Here is a 16157-nt window from a genome sequence, read left to right as displayed (position 1 = left end):
ATGATAATGTGATTGAGAAGAGGATAATTATCAGCAATACTCAGTGTGAACACAGGAGCAGATTTGGAGTGCTGCCTGATTGCATGGTATTTGTCTGATACTCATTGTCATTGCATGAGAATGCTTTAATAAGCATTGAAAACATTCAGTAACATGGACCATCTCTGGCAGACACAGACTGTCTGATGTTTTGTGCTCTGTATAAATGCCAAGTGTTTAACACATGAACACGCAGTGCTACCAGCTGAAAACACTAAAACTTGTAAATCCCTGATTCTTATTTGCAACAGAAACACCAAGAATCTTTCAGTTTTAAGATTCTTTAAGAATTTTTAATGTAAACACTTCCTTTTCAGTATGGTTGAACAATGACAAAGGGTGTTTTTTCTATTCAAAAGTAGATAACAACCTTATAATCATGAAAAGGACTAATGAGCCTGATCTTTTCCTACAAATGCAGATCCTATTCTGGCACCTGAATAGCTGAGTAGGAGGTAAGTGCATATTTAAAGACTAGATACCACACAGAGCAGATTCCTGTTTGGTTCTTGTACTGGTTTATACAAAGTTCTCAGCACTTCAGAATATATTTGCCAAACACTTCTCTCCATTTACTTCATCAAAGCCATTCAAATCTGGATTTTAAACCTGTGTTCCTACCAAGTTGTCTGGAAGCAGATTCATTTACCTAATGTAAAGGTTAGACTCAGCACACAGATTAAGACACCTAAATTTAGGTGTCTGCACGTAGGTGCTGACCTGTGAGGTGGCTGCGGAAGCTCTGGCGCGGGCAGGAGGCACCGGGACTCGTCAGCTTGAGAGGGCTCCAGGCTCACTCACTGGTGATCAGATCTGAGCAAGTACTTATGGAGCAATTTCCCAGTGTAATCAATGGAAGTCTGGATAGTGGGGCTTAGGGTGGCATCAATCCAGACACCTGTAAATGTTGTATAATGAGCTGCCTCATGCCCTCATGTCCTTTTTTGAGTGCCCTCCTATCACCCTGAAAATTAAGCTTTCTGATGTTTTCATAGTTTCAGTTACTTTCCCATGAAAGTCTTATAAACATAAGTTGTTTATCACATTCCTTCTAAGAAACATCTTTTGATGGACGTTTCACATGACCAGTGTGCTTGGGAAGGTGGTAACTTAATTATCCAATCCCTGGTCATTGTCGAGAATCTATAAATACTGGAGTCAGAGAATGAAGGCACGTTTTTTTGTTCTGACATTGAGAGTGTTTGTAAGAATCATTTCATGTCCTTTAGCGACATCCTCCAGTCCCCAGAATGGGAGTCCTGACACCTGGCTTACACATAGGCACATATGCTGTGGACATAGGGACCTTAACCTAAGGTTAAGTGAGATCCATCCCACCCAAAGGGGTACCAGAGGAAGGGATCCTCTCAGTTGACTTCTTGCAGGAAACAGGCTGTAGAACAGAGTTCAGAACCCTGGATAAGCAGTCTCACAAAAGCAGTGGTTAGATTACACCTGTGGCCCCATTCATCTATGGCTTGTCTGGAACCTCTGCACATACCAGGCTTTTCTCAGCTCTCTCACAAAGTCTAAAGAAGAAAAAAAAATTCTTTATGGACAATAAGGGTGTGGGGCTTTGATCAACAATTACTTCTTCCCACAGAAAAGACCTGAGGGTGACTGATGCAGGACACAACATAATTGTCCTTTTCTATCTCAATGCAGCTGTTTCAGAACAAAATTATCAAGAAAAAGCTGATGCAGCTTGTGTGACACATTTCCCTGACTGTGTAGAAAGTCCAGGATGTATTTTAGGTGATGCATTTTGTGTCATTCAATTAACTGATACTATAGCTATGTTTGCCCCGCCAGAGGATTTCTAAACTCTTTGAACCAACTAATTTTAGTGGAGAGACAGTGTAATGTCTGCCACAATGTACTCCATTTTCTGTATTTTCCCAAATTCAGATTTCACCCTTTATCTTAACTGAAGCAGCAACAACACTGTATTTTCCATTACCTCCTTCCCTGCTTCTAATAAAAATTCAACTATGGGTCAAATCCTTGGCTGGAAAGAGTCTATACAGTCCAGGATCTGCTTTGTATAAAAAAGTTACAAAAACAGGATAACAGGATGTGTTTTATTTGACTGGAGTGAACTTAATGGTCATGGGTCGTTTTCATTTAAGACACATTTTTTTTCTCATGGTTTTCAAATGTACTTTGTTTCTTAAATGACAGCAAGAATAAAATGCATTTTTCTCAGCATTTTGTCTTAAGGATCTTAAGGCACTTTGCTGGCAGTCATTTGCTAAATATTACAGCCTCCCTATATAGTGAATTTGTCACTGCTGGCCTTATCTGCTTTCTCAGCTTTCAGGCTTATTTCCCTCCAGTGGGAGGGAAGACCTGGGTGCTTTCCAATCTAGAATTATTAAGAGGACAGAAATGTCATATATTTTTAGGTACTTTTTTTTTTTTTTTAATCACTTATATTTTTCTTCATTTGCCTTTCCAAATGGAAAGCTTGATAATGAATTCTTCCTTTATTTCACTGGCATATTATTCTTTTCCCTTGTATTTAACTACTCTCCAGCAAGTCTCTGGTTTGCTCTGTTCCATTCATTCCCTCTGGAAGGGTTTTCAAGTTTTCAAAGTTCACCTCAGGAAGATTTCATAATAAGAACTCAAGGAAAATAATATAATCTTGCTTTAAAACACTTCCTTCCTCTGTTTTGCTGATGAATTATAACAATTCACAATACCATCTGGCCAGCAAGTGGTACAGAACTTAATTCATTGTTTTAACTGTATTTGTTTCTTTTGGTTGTAGAGCCCATAACATAAGGATTCCCGTGCTGCTGTTCTGTGATCAAACCCAGAGTACAACATGAGATCAAGATGTGCCCAAATGTCTGGAACTGGGCTAGAAATAGCCCTGGCAAATGATCTGTAGACTTAGAATGTGAGTGCTGTGGTGGAGGGCAAAACACATATGAATTTTCCAGCTTGATCCATTTTCTAAAATCAGAGGAAAATCTGAAGAGAAATCTGACCTTCTCCTTCTTAAGGGAATTTCGTAAAAACTTCTTAAGCTCATAGATTGAATTCAAAAGGAGAAAGGAACCTGTTTTTTGAATCCAGTTTTGACATATCTCAGAGTAATGGAAATAGAACTGGACAAGACATTTTGAAGAACTTTCTACAATCCCAGTTTTGAGGAATCTCACAGAACACTTCATGAAGTTGAGTAGTGCTCAAGTTCAAGTCTAGGAAGAACAGCCTCTATCCCAAAACCTAACCAAAAAACTAAACATATTCCATCTCTAAATTTGATCACATATGTATTGGGAGCATTAGTGGTGATACAGAGGGGAAATACCACACCTGAGCCTCCCCCCAGATCACCTCCAGCACTTAGTGCATGAGGGGAATGAGACTTCAGGGTTTCTAGGTCCGCCCTCCAAGCACATTTGGAGCGTTCATGAGTATCGGACTTTAAATATATAATTTGAGGCCTGATTCAGTGTGGATCATAAGGTGGTACAATTTCAGTACCACAGAAATTCCTATCTGAAATTCAGTACCACTGCTTCTTATCCTACAGCTGTTAATTTAATTCACTTGTGTGATTTTGAAAGACTGTGAAAATGAAGAATTACTCAAAATAATCTCTAGGGACTATGAATGTTCTTACAGCCCTTGCCAGAATGTGAGTGTTATGGTGTAAAGGTACAGAGCACTCAGTAACAGGAATTCACTGTCTGTCCCATTAGCAGGTGCCAGTTCTCTGGGTCAGTGCTGCTCCAAGCACAACCTTGCTGACCAGTGTCATGCTTGGTGTTGATTGTTTGATATAGATCTCTTGATCACCAGTTTTTTCATATAAGCTGTGGCCAGAAAATGAAAGGCAAAGGCCAGTGTCACATTAATGACAGAGGGCGTAAAGTTCTTAGAATTTATTTTTAGTTCACCAAACCGTTCTAGTCCTGAGGTTTAGATTATTTAAAGCAAATGTTGTTGCATACCCAACACATGATATTTTCTCCCATGTTGCATCAGTTCCACATGCTCATGTCACTTCCACGTGAACTACAGCGTATTGCAAAGCTGTGTCGTATTCTTTTAATTTTTACACTGAAGGATTTCAAATGGAACCTAACATAATTAGATTACATGTAATCTCTTCCCATTTTGATCCTATTCTCAAGAGTGTTTGCAAAGGAGCTTACTTGAGTCTTAAATGCACAACTTGAAGTCACTCTGGCAGAGATGAATAAGAGCAGCATGCTCTTAGGAAAACATCCTGATGTACAGGACAAAGCCTCGTGGCTTTATTCAGTGAAACAGGTGTCTCCATGGGCAGTGTCCGCTTCAAAATCCTTGACACGCAATTTTTTTAACTTCTGCACAAAACCTATAGCAAGTCTTTCTTTATCCCTTTGTCTCCTGAATCAACGTGGACTCCTATTAATACCTGCTTGTCCCAGGGTTTCCACAGAGCTGTGTGGTTTCTATTCAGGTGTCAGCCACTGAGATAACTACAGAAGGGTTTTCAAACAGCCATCACCTTCCTGGGAGTACATTAAAAGAGATTATGCGTTGCCAGACAGCAAGTCTTGTCAGGTCAGGGCAAAACAACATTTTAAGCCGATTGGCTCATATATCTCAAGGTATGTGTGTCCTTGCACAAATTCACTTTCCCCTCAACCCAGTATTTAAGAAAATCCACCTTTTGATTGATGTTGATTGACCTGAAGTGTGGTCAGATTGAATCCTGCTTATTATCCTGAGGTTACTAAAGGAGAAATATCTCCGGATTTGATACTAAATTACTGGATTGTAAAGAACTTTGTGGAAAACAGCCTGTTATTTCGTAGTTGATACCTCAAATTTCAGAAAGCTCATCCTTGCATAAAAAGGATAAAGCAAGTTTACACTTCAAAGGTATTTGCTGAAAGTTTGGGAAGCTTCATCCTGCTTTACAGCCTCAAGCTGGCTTTGTTTGCCAAAGGTGAGGGGTGCCTTTGTTAGTAATGGTGACTGTGTGCACGGATCTTGGCTTCCCTAGAGGAAAAAATGGGGTGCGTGGTGTAAACCCCAGCCACAGCAGGATCTGTGAGCACACCTTCTTCACTGGGCAGGAACCCGAATAACCTCATGTCCCTGTGTTTGAGCAGCCTGACCCTGGGAAATGCAGCAGCGGCCCTTCCCTGAGAAACAAACTCTGTTCCTGATGGGTGTGAAACAGCTTGAGAGATCATGCCCACCCTCTTGTTGGCTTATTTCACTCCACGGTTGCCATATGGGCTTAGTTAGGGAAAAGATAAGTGTGACAGGACTTCCACTTCCCTGGCAAGCTATTCCTGCAGTTAAGGCTTTGTAGGAAACCTTCATGCTGCTTTACCCTGAGCAGGAGGCTGACCGAACACAGATGGCTCAAGGCAGAGGGGAAAGAATGTGTTTAAATGCAAAACCCAACTTGCATCCCCCACTTCATGTTGTGCTACATAAATTCAACATGAAGCAGAGCTAGGAAAAGACTCTAAATACCACATTGCTGGGAAAAAAATATATTTTGATCCTTCTCAAGGATCTTTACCTGAAAGAACTGAATATATTTCTGCTCCATCAGTCATTCACATTTGTCTTTCTGCTGGTTTCAGCAGCAAATGGAAAAGGTCATAAAGATTTAACTTTTTCACTACATTAGACAAGTAATTACACCTTTTCCAGGATATACCATCACAGCACAGAGTATCAATACATTTTATTACAGGCTCCTGTTTTCATTAACTTGTAACATCATGAGAATGACTCCCTTTAAGGCTTTTAGATTTGTTGGTGTCTAAGAAATGATTCTATTTCTGTTAACTTTGAGTTGTTTTTGACATTCTGGTGGTTATGAGCGAGTGATAATAAACTTTAATAGTGAGTGTACTCTGAATGCTGACTCTATAAATAGTCATGAGATCCCCGGTTCCTTGTCTTACTGTAACTCTACATCAGATCTTCACTTTACAATAATGTATCTTTCAGATACTCTCCTGGAAAATCACAATAAGGCACACAAAAGATGAAGCTGATGTTTTGTTTTGTTGTGCATCATTGCCTGTAAGACCTAATCTTCTGTCTTAGCTCTTCTTTTTTTTCCTCTGTTTTATGTTCTACTTTTCCTTGATTTGAAAGCTGTATGATTTGATTATAGCTTTTCCCTCTCTTTCACTGTATCTCTTCACCTTCTGCTGTGGGAACAGGATGAAATCCTGTTAACAAGAATCTAAAACTCAGGTTTAGACGAATATCCTGACTCGTGTTTTAAAGCCCATCCTGTGCTTCAGATACAGCCACACATGTCTTCTTCAGCCAGGCTTTCTGGGTTTTGCATTTGCTGTGCGCAGCCAATTGTGCACTGTCTGTGTACTCAATGTAGAAGAGGTTCTCTGTGAAGTTCTATAACATAGGATATACAGGCAAGTAACAGATTTTTGGTGTTGTGATATTTCTCAGAGCACAGAAAAATTGCTTGGTATTAAGGAGAACTTTAAAAAAGGGGTTTTGTACTGTGTAAGTGTATTAAATGTTGTTCTGTATGTAGTTTTCATAGATAAAGAATATTGAAAGATAAATCAACATATAAAAAAAAGAGAGAGAGAGAAGGAAATGAGAGAATATTGAAGTGACAGAGTAAGACAGAAAGAGGTGAATGGGAAAAGGCAAGAAAATACTAGAGGAGACATAAAATTTGGGAAAAAAAGAAGAAGAATTAAGAAAATCTGTCTTGACAGACAGAGGGGACAGAAATAGCCCCTTTCATCAGGCATCAAGCACAGCACACATCAAAATCTGATTCCCATGGCAGGAACCACCAAAAGCAGGAAGAGAGGCCTGAATGGGTGAAATGTTTACCTCAACAAACCAGCAGAGCCTGTGGACAATGGGACGGGCTGAAGGCAAATTGAACAATCCCAACCAAAAGGAAAACAGTCCTTTAGGCAGCCAGAAATAGTGAAGCAAAGGGCAAACCCTCCTACTTCAAGTCCCACCTGACTTCTGCTTTTAATACAGCCCTTCCTATGTAATGCAGCATTTCTGTGTGGGCTGATGCTCTGTGTGTGTACAGGCAAACCTCTGCCTGAACCATCAGTTCTGCAGAGCTCCTGGAAATGGCAATGACACGATCAGGCAAGGGATGGGCTAGAAGTAACACCATTACTTTCATTTTGGGGAAAATAAACAACAGCAAACCCAGCAGGTGGTATAGCAGTTGAGTGCATTTAAGCTTATAAAATATTGAAGTTTTGGAGCAGCTTTTTAGGAATAAAGAAGGGGCAGGGCCAGTTCGATCTATTAAAAAAAAGGCTTGTGGTCTTCCTGAAGAGATTGATAAAGGATTTAATCACTCTGTATCTGCTGTAAATTGTGCTGAGTTCTATGTGATCCGTGTTTAATAAATGAAAATGAAATTAATTTATTACTCATATTGCAGTTTTACTCCTGGTTGTAATGTTGATCCTTTGTTCTGCACCTTTTGTACAGCTCCAGGGCCTGAGTTGTTACTCAGAGGCATGTGGTGCTAAGTAGGTGCCTTATCCAGTTTGTGGGATGCCACCTCAGAGCTCCTGGTACCCCTCAGAGCTCTCTGTTCCCCACAGGCACCAGGGACTCTCCTCCTCTCACTTGGCTGTAGGTGTAGCCCTGGAGTTGTGCCCAGCTCCTTCATGTTCAAGCCCTGATGTTCTGCTGCGTTGTCCCAAAGACTCCAAAAATAACTTTTCTTGCAGAAAGAAGGAACAATTAAATATTTTCTCTTCCTTTACTTCCCTTGGCTGGGGCATGGAGGGAATTTAGAGCAGAGGGAAAGGGCCTGGCTGGGAACTGTGCTGCTGGGAAGCATTTGGGCAGCCTCTCTTGCCTCGGGGAGCACAGAGTCATCCAGGACTGGGATTTCCCCTACTCCAGGAAGAACAGGAGAGGTTCTCCACTTCCATTCTATGATGTGAAGCTGTGTTCTATCCATCTCCATTTCTAAATGCTGTTTTCCAGGTTCCTGATCTTCTTACAATGGCTAAGTGTTGTACATCGTACCTGATCTGCCAGCTACGTGAGTGATCCCTGTCCCTCCTGGCCTGGAGAGGTTTGGACATAACATCATCCCTTCTACTGTGCCTAGGGGCATGCCCATGGGAAACTGGAGCAGCATTTATCCTCTAAGAGCTTCCTGTGGTAGTCATTCCTCCTCTCAACTCACATACCCATGCTGCTAGGGCAGAGGTGGGTTTTTCATCCCAGCTCCTCATGTTTTCTCCATGCAGGTAGAACCACATGTTACACATGTGGTGGAGTGTATCCTCTCTCTTGAGCAGGGGGATGCCTGCTCCTAATAGCAGAGACTCTGGTCTGTACTGGTAGGGCATGGAAAATTTCCTCTTTAAGGTCCTCTAAAAGTTTCTGGTGGCCCTCCTTTCTTTAATTTACTCTCTTAAATTCCAGAAATCCTCTGTTATTCTTTCCATGGATGAGATGTAGGCCCACAATGGGGCGGAGATAGTTTTTTTATGTGTCTGGAGTCTGCCAAACCAGAATTCCCACTTCTTCTTCTCCCTCCTTCCATGCCAACACTTCCAATGACTTGGCACATGATCACATATTTTGTGTTCTGTGGACGCCGTCTGGATTATTAGGGAATTGTTCATTACCTGAAAATATTATCTCCAGCACAGCTAATTCTCTCAGGCACCAGATACCTTCCAAGTGTTCCACTTGTCTTGGCACACTGAAGTCTTCCTCTAAAAGGTATCTTTCCCTCACTCTTGACAAGAGTTGCCTCCAGTGGTTGAGAATTCCTGGTCTTTTCCTGATCCTCTGGCCAATGCCTGAATCTCAGGACAGGGATCCCAGTTAACTGGCTTCATTACCATCCAGTGCCACACCATCGGTCACGGTAAGTCTTGCCAAATATTCAATGATTTAAGTGGAAATAAAAGAAATAATTAAAATCACTTCCAAATGGAGGAATTGTTGGAAATTATATCACTTTCCTAATTAATTTAAGTAATTGTTTTAATAAATCAAAAGCACTGTATTAGTCTTAAGCAGTGTAATTTTCCACTTTAGCCAGCATGTTGCTAAGTTTCTTTTGAAAGACTTATTAGATCACCGAAACTTTCAGTTTTGCTAAACTAACCTGGATAAGCTTCAAGGAACAAAGGGAAGCTGGACACCAAAGATCCAAAATTTATGGCACTCCAAAGATAAATTACAATAACCAGAAGAAACTAACAAAGACATTGCAACCTAAGTACTGTAGACTCTGTTGGGAAAAAAAGGCTGAAAAATGTGGACTAATAAGCACTAGAAACCACTAACTAATAGAACAGTAATTAATGAAGAGAATGACACCATTTAGAACCAATAAGTTGTTTGCTGAAAATATGTGAGTGAAAATTTTGGAAATGGAGGGCATGTGGCTGGAGTTACCTGCTATGCACCCTAGCAGGGACTAAAGTGACGCCTACTCCCCAATACTATAAAACAAAGAGTTTGGGAGTTTGATTCACCGCAATGTTTTTGGTGTCACATTAAAAAGCCCGGAACTGGACACAAGAGAATGGGTGTCCATACTGAGGGCCTTGGCAGCTCACGTAGCACAGCCAAGGAGGTTCTGAGAGGCACCAGGCCTGTTTTGAGCTTTTGCTCCCTCTTTCCCCACAGCAGCTCGCGGCCCCGGGCAGGCGCCTCGTCCCGAGCCCAAGATGGCGGCCACGGCGGGTCAGCCTTGTGGGAGGGGCGGGGGCGGGGGCGGGGAGGGTTTCCATAGCGGCGGTGTCACATCGGGGCACTTCCTGGTCGGAGGCCGCCGGTCCCGGGGCAGCGAGCACGGACGCGCCTCTGGGGAAGGCGGCGGAGGGAGGCCTCGGGAAGAGGAGGAAGCCGAGCAAAGGTAGGGATAAACCGGGACTTTGCTTCGGCCATTGTGCGGCCCCGGGGTGGCCGGCTGGACCAGTCCATTGCGGGGGTCCGGGGGGGCCGCGTGTGTGTGTGGAGGCGCCACGCCGGACCCTCCATTGAAGCGGGCGGGTGTCTCCCGGCTGAGGGGAGGCGGGCGCTACCATCCTCCCCCAGGAGGGGCGCGCACCCCCCGCAGGGCCAGGGAGGTGGAAGTGGCGGGAGCCGGCTCCAGCAGAGTACTGGGGTGCACGGACTGTTCCATTCCCGGCGGAGGGGTGTGTGCGTTTTTGAAGGCTCTCTGCTCTTTCTGCTGGGGAGGGGGTGGCGCGTGGGTGGCGACAGGGGCTGCGGGACGCAGCGGAGCCGGGAGTGCTGGGGGAGCCCGGGGGAAGCCCGGGGAGATGCCCTTGATCCCATTGTGAGGTTGGAGTGAGGTGTGGCGGCGTGAGGGGCGGCAGTCAGAGCGGGGCTGGAGCGCCTGTGTGCGGGTGTGTGCTTGAGGGAGTCACGTCTGTAGGTCGGACACTTGGGGCCTCCTTGAAGCCCCCGTTTACTGGCCATGTGGGAGGCTACAGTGCCACCCTAGTCGGGAGCACGGAGTATTTCGATGGCTGAACCCTTTAACGTGACTTTCTGGCACCGCTGCTCTCTCTGTACCTGCTCTCTCCTCTGCTCTTTGTAATACTTCAGGTATGTGGTGGAAAGTGCCAGGCTGGCAGCAGAGGGCTGGGAGAGAGCGCGTCCCCCAGGCTGTGCTCAGCCCTGGGGCTCCGGGGCCCTCTCCTAGCCCTCAGGCTCCGCTGAGACTGCTAGCAAAGAGCCAGTTATTATCAGGTGTTTCAGGTTCTTTCTGTGGCATGGATGGCTGCCTATAGAAAACCACCGAAGCCAATGAACTGCCAGCTGAACGAGAGTCAAGTGGTGACTTAAAAGTAACTATGTCCGAACTCCTGTACCAGTTGTTCACCCGCATGTGCTCGAGAATAACTTTCTTTGTGCCATTTGCTGCTTGTAGGAGGCAGCTGCGCTGAAAGTTGGCTGTGAGGGGAGCTGATTTTCAGCTTTCACTGAATTACAGCGGAGTGAAAACAAATCCACATCTGCCCTGTTCACAACAAATGTGTCTTGTGGAGGATCATTTCAGTTAGGATAATTATATTAAATAATTGTTTTCTATGGTTTTCTAGCTTGCTGCGTGCCCTGCAATCTAGAACTGCTGTGTGACAGTCGAAACTCCAACTATACCAGGCGTGAGTGTATTAAACGCAGCGGCCAATCAGCAGTGCCTGAAACTAAAGGCGATTTGCCTCAACGCTTTGTAGTGTAAATATTCCTGCTATGAACAAAGGAGGGTGTGTCGTTGGGCTTGTTTCATTTGTACTTCCATGTGCTTCCTCATCTGTGGCTAGTCAGTGATTCTGTGTAGGTTCTGAAACAGTAGCAATTTCACTTAGTTGGGAATTGTGCATTTGTGCTGTCTTGGGCATTTTACTGAGCTGGGGTGCTCAGAGGCTTGGTGCTATATTAGGCATTTTTGTTTTGTTTTTCTTTAATAACTGCTCTGAAGTTTTACTCCTTGTTAACTTTTGTTGTTTCTGATAATAACTTCTAAGTTAATTCAGCTGAGATGCAGTGTAAAATAAGTATTTAGTAGAACTGCCTTTTAACCAGCTTTTTCTCTGCCCTCTGATTATACAGCACAGAAACCGCCAGTTTCAGACTTCATGTTTTGGCAGCCAGCTATCTGCAGCTCTAAAACATAGTGCTTCTCAGCACTAAAATCTCAGTCTGTTTTCTGTGAGGAGCCATAACTTTTGGTTTAAAGACGATGGTAAATGACACTAAAATACTGATTTGTGCAGGGCAGGCTCTTTTTAGACTGTTTTGTCTTTGTGTGTTTAAGCAGTGCAGTTACATGCTGCTCCTGTGATTCCTGGTTCTTGGGAACTGGGGATATAAGTTCTTAATATTAACTCCTTACTATCTAAGTTAAATAGCTATTACAGTAACATACACAGGCTAGACCTGAATTTTTAATTGCCAACTTAAAGGAAAATCTCTTCTCTGGGTAGAGTCATACTGCATAGAAGTACAATATGCTGTAATTTGCTTGCAGTCTGGCTCCTGCTAATTATCCTGAAACAGAGTATTGGATAAAAAAGAGACCTGACACCAGCTATGGAAACAGGTAATTGAATGTATTATAAGTGTGTGTGAATTTGAAGTTGCAAAGAGCTTCGCTCACTGCAGGTATTCCTTTCAAATCTCAGCTAAAATGCCAGTAGTTTCACAGCTACTGAAGATAATACTCCCAAGAGTGAGTAGATGTGTGTCACTAGAGGAAACATGGGGTAAAATACAAGGGTTAGATCTTCAGGAAGACAAAGATCAAAGGTGTGGGTTGGTGGTTTTTAAATTTTTTTTATTATAGCCTTATTGATTGCAAGGGAAAGCAGAAAGAGTATCAGGCACTGTTTGGAATTAAAAGTTTTTCCAAGATGGTGTCTTTCAGAAAGACACTGAAAAAGTAAAAGTCTTTCTGTTTGGTAGTAGTTGGTAGTGTTTCTGTATAGGAGAGATCCCTGCAAGCATTGAAATTAATCAGGGTGGCTGAGAAAGCAAAGTGAAGACAGTTTAGTTTCTAACTCATATCCCTAGGAAAACGGCATTGCTGTTGCAATGCAATAGAAAGCACGGACTGTCTGCTATTTGGTAGTGGTAGTAGTATTTGCTTTTTGTGCTATTTGGTAGTGGTATTGTCTTTGAATATTGCCTGCTATTGTTGTACTCAAAATTACAGATGAAAGAGAAAACTTTCCTTTTTGAAAAAAACTACTTGCAAGGGAAATTATATAAAACATAAACATAGTGTTATTTCCGAGAACAACTGAGTTTACCACAAGTCTGCATTGCCTGCTAAACAGATGCTAGCAATAGCTAAACAAAATATTTAGACACTGAAGGCAGTAGAGGAGTAGCACATTAGGGCTGGGAGTCGGAGGTTAGGTTGCTGTGGTGCACTGGAGCATTCACTTTTCACACATTTAGGTAGAACAGAGCTTCTGTATCATCCCCATCTTGTTTCCTCAGTGTTACGTGACAAGATTTTTATAAGCAATGAGGGTGCATAATTATGCTATTATTAGCCCTAAGTGGTTTTCAGAGCTGCTGTTTTGTATTTTCCTAATGAACAGCTTTTTCCTGTACATACACACAATAAAATGTCATGTAACACGATGTCTCAGAGACAGAGTATTGTTAGTTCTTATTTACAAATCTAAGGTGAGATATGCCTTTGGAAAATCAAGTTGAATGGGAAACTCTGGTCTTCCAGTTGATTATGCATAAGATTCAAAAGGAATTTGGGCTCATATGTAGTGTGAAACTGGTCAAAAGTGTTTTGAACCTAGTTTGGGGTCCAAATGATCCGTTTGATGTTCTTAACATAATAAGTGTTATTAGCACAGTAAATAATTAAATGTCAGGGAAGTTATATGTGCTAATTTTGACACCAGTAATCAAGAGAAAGCTGACAAGGTTGCAGTTCTAATGATACGTTTTAACAGACACTTAATTTTTGATTGAGATATGTGTGCTTAAATATTTAATTTAGCAGACGTTCATGGAAAGGTGACAGAGCCTGCAGGTCAGACTGTTGCCCTTCACTGCTTGTAGCATCTCATGGCTTTGTCTTCATCTCTGCTTATTTAGAATATTTGTGTGTGGAGTGTGGACTTTTTCAGCTGTTTTCTTTCCCAACTGAATCTCTTCCCTGTGTTACTTTTTCAGTGCAAAAAAATTGATTGTAATTTTCAGTCTGCAGCTTTGCCCAAAGGCTTCCTTTTGGCACCTGAATTTCTTTTTTTTTGTGGTGTGTGTGGCTTTGAAGTTTATTTTATTTTTTAAATTGTTTTTAGCAGTTGATAAAGGAACCTACTTGTAATGTCCTGTGATAGTTCCTGTACTACTTTGCCATGTGCTGTAGATCTGAAAATGTTACATGAAGTAGGAATTTAGGAAAAGTTGCATCTCTTCTTACATCTTGTTGCATTTTACTTAGCTTTTTTTTTTTTTTTCTTGAGCATGAAGAGATCAAGAGAGTTGAGACTTGAAATCTGAGTTAGCATATATTGTTATCTGTCTGGATTAGCACAGGTGGTGAGGTTCAGCAGGTTCTAATTGGTTTTGAAAAGAGGAAGTATATCACATAATATTCCTTAATTTACAGATAGTCTCTATTTGTGCAGGTATTAGAAGAAAACTGTATGCTTAGTAGATATGTTGGTTTTCTTCTTTTCATCTCAGCTGTGAACTGAAGTTTCTTTCGTTTAACTGTTCTATCAGACTTGTATAAACTTGCTTTTAGCAGCAGGAGGGAGATTATATAATAAATTTTTCAAAATGTACTTGCTGTGCTGTCATTGTTGGAGATTAAGTCCTCTATATTTGGCTTCAGGGAGGGCCAGGCTTATTGTTAGTGAATCCATATCTGCCCTACTTGGGTACCTTTTCTTGAAATTGATGAGGAATTGATGGAACTGTGGGTTTATAGTTGCTAGAAATGGTAACTTTTTCAGGTTTTGTTTCTGAGAAGGAAATGATGGATGTCAATGTCAGCTTGTGCTTGTTAGTAATCTTAATTGCATTTCTTATTTTTTAAAAAGTGTGGGTTTTTTTTTTTGCATCGTTTTGCCAGCTGAGATTGCTGAAGGAAAATGCTACTTTGGAATTTTCAGTTACTATATCCATGTTGTAGTCTTGTACTTTTAACTGCTCCCAGGAGATAACAAACATATTTTATAGCACTTTTTTTTTTTTAGCACATACACAAGTTTATAATGTGATTGTTAGAAGGTGCACAGTTTGAGTCAATAAACAGCTAAATATATCCATAAGCATTAAAGATCCCCAGTCATAACAAACACATCTTTGTTTTCCCTTTTTTTTTAACAAGGAGGATGAAAAGAGCAGAAAAGACGGTTTATATGTAAACATATATTCTAGTGATTTGAAGTTGAGATAATGATTTGTATTTTTGTTTTACTCCCACCTTCAGGACATGTATACCTCTGAGAAACCTTCTCCAACAAGATACCTTGCTTCAAGACCTGTCTTGGATTATATACAAAGAAGTTTCCAGTCATGAGTAAGTAGATTTCTTTCTTTCTGAAAAAAGAAACACTTAGGTTGTAGTTTAGAAGAACTGTACTTCTGTAGTAGTTTTTGAGGGGTGGTTATTCCTTGAAAATATTCTGTATTTTTATAATTTTTTGTAATATTTGTAATATTCTGTAAGAATAACCAAAAATAGCTGAGATTTGGCAGGTGCCATTTTTAATCGGCAGATTTTTGATCAATGTGTGTTCTGTAAGACCTCACTGTAGTCTGGTCTCATTTTCAAGGAGCTGAGTTCTTTAACAAGGTGATGTGTGTTTTATACAGCATAAATAAAACATGTAACTCTGAGCAGAAAATGCCTTGGGTTTGCTAAGAATTCCAAAATTTTTGAATGCTGAGTGAATTAAAATAATTGGTAAAAATCCAACATAAAATGAATGGACTTCATTTTATAGAAAAAAAATAAATACATTATTGAAATTCCAGTATAGAGGTTTGATCCCAGAGGAATTCTGGCATGTATTGGAATGACCTGAGCCATAGAAAACTGTGACTTTGTTATGGTGGAAAAAACAGATGAAAGGGGAAATTTTGGTTTAGGTCATATCAGGTGGGTAAGATAACCTCTTTTTAGTGAACTCTTATGAGTATTTGAAGGTCTCATAAATTTTGCAGATGTGAGACTTCTTTGTGCAAATTTTGTCAGCAGTGTTACTTGGCCTTGCCTCATGTAGAAATAAGGATAAAACTTCTTTGCACAGGACCTGTATTTGTAATGTAGCTCATCTTCAACACAACTGTACTGAACATGCTGAAGGAAAGGCATCTTGTTCATAGGATAATTATAGCCTTTGTTAGTAAAGTAAGACCATTTCAGTTTCTGGGAGGAAGTGAGTAAAGAAAATTGTTAGTTAAATTTCTTGTCAAACTAAATGAAAAATGATTGTTCTTGACATCTGGAAATAAGAAAGAATGATGAAGGAAATACAACTGCTAAATGTAGTAGAGGGAAAAATTACACCAAAAAAAAGGCCCAAAATAATTGCTAAAGTATAGGATTCATGCTGGTGTAGATAGAACTGTTTTAATTTTTATACAGATTTATTTCT

General features: G+C 41.2%; 1 protein-coding gene and 2 long non-coding RNA genes across 39 annotated transcripts in view; 2 read left to right on the top strand and 1 right to left on the bottom strand.

The window, feature by feature from the left end:
* LOC147653402 (uncharacterized) overlaps positions 1-7449 on the top strand; it is a 29453-nt gene extending 22004 nt beyond the window's left edge. The window contains exon 4 of the long non-coding RNA XR_015286071.1: positions 2813-7449. This is a non-coding gene — a long non-coding RNA (uncharacterized LOC147653402). The remainder of the gene's footprint in view (positions 1-2812) is intronic.
* LOC111923126 (uncharacterized) lies at positions 5537-10072 on the bottom strand. Its single transcript, XR_002860936.2, has 2 exons — positions 9167-10072; positions 5537-8929 (listed from the first exon to the last, which is right to left on the bottom strand). It is a non-coding gene; the product is annotated as an uncharacterized LOC111923126 (long non-coding RNA).
* The window catches only part of USP6NL (USP6 N-terminal like), a 110062-nt gene continuing 103677 nt past the window's right edge, over positions 9773-16157 (top strand). Inside the window, exons 1-6 of one of the 37 annotated variants that reach the window (XM_023918749.2) lie at positions 10222-10620; positions 10765-10862; positions 11118-11180; positions 11629-11761; positions 12047-12118; positions 14987-15076. In XM_023918749.2, the coding sequence (XP_023774517.2) occupies positions 15073-15076 (4 nt within the window). In that variant the 5' untranslated portion in view covers positions 10222-10620; positions 10765-10862; positions 11118-11180; ... (1 more) ...; positions 12047-12118; positions 14987-15072. Of the gene's footprint in view, positions 9923-9957; positions 10621-10764; positions 10863-11117; positions 11254-11628; positions 11762-12046; positions 12119-14986; positions 15077-16157 lie in introns of those variants that run through there. The other 36 variants (XM_086886480.1, XM_086886478.1, XM_086886483.1 and 33 more) reach the window with 36 other exon arrangements.

This window comes from Cyanistes caeruleus, chromosome 4 (assembly GCF_971803275.1).
Source record: "Cyanistes caeruleus chromosome 4, bCyaCae1.hap1.1, whole genome shotgun sequence".
Lineage (NCBI taxonomy): Eukaryota > Metazoa > Chordata > Aves > Passeriformes > Paridae > Cyanistes > Cyanistes caeruleus.
The sequence above is the reverse complement of the archived record's forward strand: the minus strand, read 5'-3'. Positions and strand labels throughout refer to the sequence as shown.